At 37.9% G+C, this 7,736-nt stretch overlaps 1 protein-coding gene across 1 annotated transcript; it reads left to right on the forward strand.

Moving 5' to 3' along the window:
* Positions 1-6,699: 6,699 nt before the first annotated feature.
* Positions 6,700-7,487, forward strand: LOC141719822 (uncharacterized). Its single transcript, XM_074522194.1, has 3 exons — positions 6,700-6,873; positions 6,951-7,190; positions 7,242-7,487. Exons 1-3 carry the CDS (start codon positions 6,700-6,702, stop codon positions 7,485-7,487), a joined length of 660 nt encoding a protein of 219 aa, XP_074378295.1.
* The last annotated feature ends 249 nt before the right edge of the window (positions 7,488-7,736 follow it).

Raw genomic sequence — 7,736 nt, forward strand, 5'->3', positions numbered from 1 at the left:
CTGAAGCTGAATATATTGCTGCTGGTAGTTGTTGTGCACATATATTATGGATGAAAAATCAATTGTTAGACTATGGTTTGCAAGTTGAGAGGATTCCTATTTTCTGTGATAACACAAGTGCAATAGCCATCACTGAAAATCCAGTACAACATTCAAGGACAAAGCACATAGATATCAAGTACCACTTCATAAGGGAATATGTAATGAATGGTACTGTGGAGCTACATTTTGTTCCAAGTGAGAAGTAGCTTGCAGATATCTTTACCAAGCCACTGGATGAATCCACCTTTTCAAGGTTGGTAAGCGAGTTAGGTATGCTTAATTATTCTTAAATCTATGTGAGTTAATTTGCAAGTTGAAATGCAACCAGAAATTTAATTGATTTCTCAGTCAAGGATGAAATTTTGGCTAAGTCAAAATTTATATCTCGACGGATGATCTTTATCCATTGAGTTTGATCATCCGTCGGAATACTATTTGCTAATAAAAATCAATTATTTTTTCTGGAATATTTTATGACTCGACGGATAACCGTTTATCCTCATCCATCGAATTGTCTTAATCTTAGCCGTTAATTCCCTGTAAATTATCCATCGAGTATACTTACAGTTTGTAAGCATAACACGACGGATAATGGGTGGAATTTTTATAGTTTATTTTTAAACGGCTATTTTAGGCAATTTCTATTGGTTACTTTATTTTACTTTATTATTTTTAACAGTTATTTTTGAGAGAGTATAAAAGCTTATTTCATTTCAATCGCTTTTCTTTTATCATTCTCAATTCAACTGCTCTAATTTCATTCTCTCTCAAAGCACTTACTATCTTTCTCTTCAAGCTCTTATTCTCTAATAATGGCACCTGTTGTAAAGATTATATCTCAAACTGGGTTCATTTATGAGAAGAACAATTTCACTGTACTGGTTAACAAGGGGATTCAGCAATTTGGTGACTATCACAAGATGATGGACTTTGTGAAGAATTGTAAGCTCAATTATGCCATGTTGGAATCACCCACAATCTTCTGTGAAGTTGTTGAAGAGATGTGGACCACTGCTACCTACAACTCAATAGATAAGACAATCACTCTCACCATTAAAGGTAAAGAGTTCTGTATTAATAGTGATGTTATAAAAGCATGTTTCAAGATTCCGGATAACACTGCGACCTCACCACACACTGACACTGATATTATCAATATGCTTAATTCCATGAACTATGCTCTTTCTACTTCTAAGTTAAGTGATATTAGGAGAATGGGTCTTAGAAAAGAATGGAGTTTTATGTGTGATGTTGTGACAAAGGTCTTTTCAGGTAAAGTCAGTAATTTTGATTCAGTCAATATCTCAATGCTTAACATGCTATACATGCTAGTTACAAATAAATTCTATAATTTCAGTGACCTTGTCCTGTTTGAGTTAGGCTTTAAATTAGGAGAATTAAATAAAAGAGGTAAAAATGTGTATTATGTTAGATTCTTTATGATGTTAGCTAACCACCTCTGTGAAGAGATTGTGCTTGAGAACCCTAACAACAAACTAGATTGTTGGGTTCAAGAGAGAAGGCCCATTGCAGATTTGAACAGGGCCAATCATCACAAGGATGTGCCATTGTTCTATTTTCCTGTAATGCAAGCACCTCAGGTAAGTGAGGTAAGTTCATCTATCCCTACAACTATTCCAACCTCAACAATTTCTTTGAGTTCTAGTGTGGCTATGGCAACTGTGTCAATGACCAAACAGTTGCCTACCCAAGCTACCAAAACTGCAAAACTTTTCAAACCCAAATCAAAGAAAGCCCCCTCTGGTATCTCCCAAAAGATGCCAGTTGAAAAATCCACTAAAACCAAAGAGGGGAGTGTGAAGGAGGGTAAGATAGGTGAGGGAAGGGGTGAACATAAAAGAAACCCCAAGAATAAGGTTGGAGAGTTGAGTGGATCCCAGCCTAGCCACACAGCAGTTTCCCAACAAACTGCAGTGCTTAAAAAGGATAAAAGCTCATTTCTAGCTACATCCTCCCAATAGGATGTAGTTATTGAACAAAGCTCTCAACCAAGAGCACAGGCCAAGAGGGTTAGGGACACAAGCTCACCCCAAAATTATGCCATAAAGAAGAAATCTAAAACCCTTGGGGATGCACAAGGTACACACACGGTGCAAACTGGTGCAACAGACACAGTCATTGCACCTTCACAAATTCAGTTTGATGTGACTCCAATAAATGTGGAGTCACGGCCAAAATCTCTAGTTATAGAATCACCTCAAACACCAAACTCACCAACAAATTCTCTGGATGTGGATATGATAAACACATCAATTCCTGATTCCCCTTCTTTAACTCTGTTGGGGAAGCCAAAATCTAGTGCAAGTGAGCATCATCTTTTAGATGATTTATTGGCTCACTTGCCAATTCTTTCAGGAACTGTTGAATCATCTATGCCCAAAATATCTTCAATCAGCACAGAGTCAACAATAGTTTCTATTCCCAGCTCATTCATTTCTACTCTTTTAACGGATATTGTTCATTCGTTGAGTAGTGATTGTATCCCGACGGATAAGCTTGACAGCAGTTATCCGTCGGATAGCAAATTTACTCACTCAATGAATATCACTCATCCGTCGAGTATATCTGCACAGCTTCAAACTTCATTTATTTCAAGTGCAGAAGATCTAGTGGTTGTACAGTCACTCTTAGGATTGAGAGAGAAGAGTGTTTTGAGTGAGAGTCTGGGTTGCTCCCAGGAAAAAAGGAGAGGAAATAAGTGAAACTATGCAATCCATTTCTTCAGGATTGGCAAAAGAGAGTGAGAGGAGTCCCATCTTAGTAGGTGAAGGTGAGGGTGTGAGGGTGGGGAGCCAGGGTGAGACCCTGATGCAACAAAAGAGAGAAAATGATAGAAATGCAGGTACTGGAGCTATAAGGATGGATGTCATTGCTAGTGAGTCAATGAATGTCCGGGATGCAGACAGGGAAGGACTATCTCAGCATCCTAAAGCTGTTATAGATTCCACTTCCCTTGATGCTGAGGCATTTACTCATCCTGTTCCAGCTTATCAACTTCTAGCTTAACAGGGCAATGATAATGTAGAAATGATGCTGAATTTGGTGCATACCACACAGTCTATGATGAGAGCTAAGGATGCCATCACAGATTTTCCTTCTACGGCTAGTGATGTGGACTATGAGACTGGTGGTTTAGTTGATTTCTTTGGTGATGGGAGTGGGGACAGTGAAGATGAGGCAATGGACATAGGGGGAAAAGTAGGCTCAAGTTCAAGATCAGGTATGCCATCATGGGCATTCTCAAAGCACTGTGATGAGCACTACTTCAAGACCACCCTGATCCAACTAATCAATCAGACAAATACTGCTCTTCAAACCACTACTAATGCCAGTATCAAGAAGCTTCTTCAGGCACATCTAGCCTCCCTGCAACTTCAACAAATCCAGGGCTTCCAGCATGCTAGGGATGTAAACACCATGAAGGGTGATATTGAGGAGATGAAGAAGGCCCTTTCAGACAAGATAGATTCTAAACTTCCAGAAGCTACAATGTTTGACATCAAGAGGAAATTAAGGAAAAATTCAGATCTGTCAACCAAGATAGATGCCTTGGACACAAGACCATTCATCTTCATCAAGCCCAACAGACAGATCTACTTCAAAAATTGGTGGCTGCTCAAACCTCCTCCTCTACTCAACTTGATGATAACAAAAAGGGGGAGAAAAGACCAAGTGAGGGGGAGAGGCTTCAGATTCAAATCAGTAAAGTAATTGTGCCTTCAATTACTATCTCTAAGCCACCAGTTACAGACAGTATTAATCTGATCAATGCAGCAGCAGCCAACATAAGAGTAGCTAATAAGGAGAAGTTGAGTTTAGTCAACTGGGAGAAAATTGATGAGGAAATACAGAAGAAATTTGAACTTGTCAAGGAGCTAGTTAAATCAGCCATCTATCTCTCAAGTCAAGCAAATCAGTGTGAATGAGATGAGCATGAACTATCTGGAAAGAGGACATCCATCATGCATCAAATCTCCAAAGGCTGAAACAATTCTGAAACCAAGGGTAAACTACTCAAAATCATCATTGAAGAACCCTTTGGATACTGTGTATGAGACACCTAAGCCTGATGAGAAGAAGCTTTTGTCAAGATCAATTATTTTCTACAAAGATCCAGCTGATTCAGCTTCAAAAAGAAGAATTGCTAAAATTTTCAGGAATGGGAAAGAAATTTGTCTGGTGGCTGGACATCCTCAATTTGCTCAAGAAAAGAGAAAAGAAAATGCTAGATTGAAGCAGGAAAAGAAGCAAGCTGCTCTGGATGCTAAAAAGACTAAACAAAAAAAGAGCAAATTGCTATCTTGGCCAAGCTACATGTTGTAAATTCATCACAACAAATTCCTTCTCAGCCATCTGAAGTTATTGAATCAAAGAAGCAAGTTGAACAACAGAAGAAATCTCCAAGAATCAAGGAATTGGCTAAAAGAACTAAAGGAAACTGGATATGGTTGATAAGGAATTGGAGAATCAGTTTCCCAAGGAATTCACTCTAACCACAACTCAAGCATCAAAACCCTCTGTGCTATTTGAAGATATCAAAGTGGTGGATCCTTACAGGAACATCCATGGTTAACCTATAGTGCCTAAGGATGAACCAGTAGAATGGGAGAACATACCAATTCCTGACTTCTATTTGCCAATCCTTAACAAGCCAAAGAGAACAAAGTCAAGAGCAGTCAAGAAAGTGAAGTTGTCACCTCTCAAATCCAAATCTCTAGTCAAAGCTCAATCTAAAGTCAGTAAGGGAGATTACATGTACTTGTGTGACATCAAAGAATTTTCTGATCTAAACCTCTATCTAGATGAACTTGATGAAGTGAGAGGAATTGATGCATACAAAAACCTACCTGAAAGGTTAGTGTTCAAGTACAAAGGAGGAAAGGAGATTCAGTGGCCACTTCACAGGATCCTTCAAGAAAGCCAAGTTGTACTGATTAAAGTTTATTCATCCTTCAAGAAGAACTTTGGGTTCAATATTACTGCAAAAAGATTGGTACTGAAGAAGATTGAAGAACTAAGGAGTGTTAGAGCCAAAGATGCACTCCCAAAGACTCTAATTATCCCCTACACAGGGAGAAGAGTGCATCTAAGGCCCTACTGGCTGATGGAGTTCATGGATGACAAAGGAGTGAGAAGATTTTTCAGATTAGAAGACCAATTTAGCATCTCTAGCAATGAGACTCTTTTGGAAATGCAAGGAAAGCTAAATCTCTCAAAATCTGATGAACTGGAATTCCATAGGCAGCTCCAAAATCAGATTGAGGAAAACAACAGAAAGCTTGGAAAGAGATCCAGACCTTCAAGGAACTAGATAAATCTGCTCAGGTTAGAGGAGCATCTTGAAAATGACTGTGAGCAAAAACTTTGTAAATTTTGTTAATTGAAGCACTTTTCAGTAATATCTACTTCCTTTTTAAAGTTGTATTGTTAAGATGTTTTGTTATCATCAAGAGTCTCTTAATTTATGGCTACAATTCCAGTAGACATAAATTGGGGGAGATTGTTGTGTATATGTTGTGCACTTGATGATTACATGAACAAAACATCTTGGTAGATTTTACTTAGTGAAATAATTTAGCACTCGACGGATAAGGTTTAAAGTCCCGACGGATGACTCAATATAGTCCCGACGGATGATGACTTATTATCCATCGAGTGAGTAGCTTATGTAAGAATAAGTCTGAAGCACATTTCTGCATACACATTGTTTAGAATCTGTAGTAGTACTTGAGTCATGTTGACTTTAGTTAGATATGCAGAATAGGTTGATTAATTGTACATAGATGATATCTTGTAATTCTGCATAAGTGAAATTAAGTCTAGTTCCTGATTGCTACCCGACGGATGAACAAACAATAAATTCGACGGATGATCAATAACCCAACGGATATAGAATTCAAATATGATCAATAACCCAACGGATATAGAATTCAAATATCTGTTGACTGTGATAACTCAGTCACATGCGTCGAGTGGATGCAAATGGAATGTGGTAGCCTATTCAACTGGGTTTTCGAGAACAAAGAAGCATTGTCATTTCCATGCTATTATGAAGATATTCAAAGATGTTGGAATAGAGTAATGAAGTAGCATTGTAATAGACTAGATAGTTTTGTTTTATTATCCTGTCTCATTACTTTGTAATCTTGGTGATATATAAACCAAGAAGTAGCAACTAAGGATAATCGAATCTAAGAAACAAGTAGAGAAAAATTTGTAAGCAGAATCCTTAGCATTTCTCTGTATTCTTAGTTGTTCAATTCTTGTAAGCAGCTGTGAGTATTTTGCACATAGGATTCTCTCGATATATAATATATATCTCTGGTGGAATCATTCAAATCCACCAGAAAGTTTTTAAAGACTCTTGTTTTTAATTACTTGTGTTTTGATTCACTTAAGTAACTATTCCGCATTGTGCTAATCAATTCACACTTATATATATATTCGAGTTAGAACATTTTTATTTCAAGAAAAAGTTTCAAGAATTCCATTCAACCCCCCTTCTGTAATTCTTGTCATATTGTTAAGGGACTAACATCTCATACATCTGGGTTACCTTGGTGCATAATCGGGGATTTCAATGATATAATTAGTGTTGGTGAAAAAAGAGGTGGTCGAAGTCATCCAAGGAATCTCATGGAAGGGTTCCGGAAAACGATTGAGGATTGTAATTTATTAGACTTGGGTTATCAGGGAGAGTGGTTTACATGGGAGAAGTCTCGAGGCACTGTGAGGTGGATGCAGGAAAGATTAGACAGAGGGTTGGCTAACAAGGAGTGGATGGAGTTGTTTCCGTCAGCTATAGTCAAGGTAATGAAGTTTCAACCTCTGATCATCTTCCTCTTTATCTTACTTTAAACAGACAAGTGTTCATACGTAAAGTATAGCGTTTTAGATTTGAAAATATATGGATAAAAGAAGATGAATGTCGTAACTTGGTGCTGGAATACTGGAATGGAATTGAGGGATCAAATATTATGGATAAAATGGCTTTTGTTTGCTCAAAGCTAGAAGAATGGGGTGGTGGTATGGTTAAGAAAATGTGGGTTCAAATTCAGAGTTCTAAGAAGGATTTGAGAAAGTACGGATCAAGAAGATATGTGGAGGGCATTCAGAAGTATAATAAGGTGAGGTGGGAGTTTATGTGTCTGCTTGAAAAATAGGAAATTTATTGGAAGCAAAGAGAAAAGCAGTTCTGGCTGCGCGAGGGAGAAAAAAATACACGGCTTTTCCATAAGTTCTCATCTGCAAGAAAAGAGCATAACTCGATCAAAAAGTTGAAGGATGTGAATGGTGTGTGGAAGAAAGCTGACGAGGAAATTCAGGGAATTATAACTTATTATTTTGAACAGATTTTCCAAACGGGAGGGGTGGATGAAGGCCTGGTTGATGGAGAACGAGTGCGTACAGTTACTGATGAGTAGAATGGCAGCTTGTTGTCAACAAGTCCGGGGTGCTGAAAAGAAATTATCTAAAGAAGTTGATCTTGACATGGAGAGACTTATTAGGGCTGCTGAAGGACCTAGTCTGAACAGAGAGTTTGATGAACTACTCAAAGCCTTAAAAGCTTCTCTCAATAACAATCCCTTCACATACAAAAAGGCCCTGGACAAGACAATTAATTTTATAAGAGTGATCATGGTCAATCAGGACAACTTTTTGCAAAAGAGGAT

The sequence above is a fragment of the Apium graveolens genome, chromosome 4 (genome assembly GCF_009905375.1).
Source record: "Apium graveolens cultivar Ventura chromosome 4, ASM990537v1, whole genome shotgun sequence".
Classification (NCBI taxonomy): Eukaryota; Viridiplantae; Streptophyta; class Magnoliopsida; order Apiales; family Apiaceae; genus Apium; species Apium graveolens.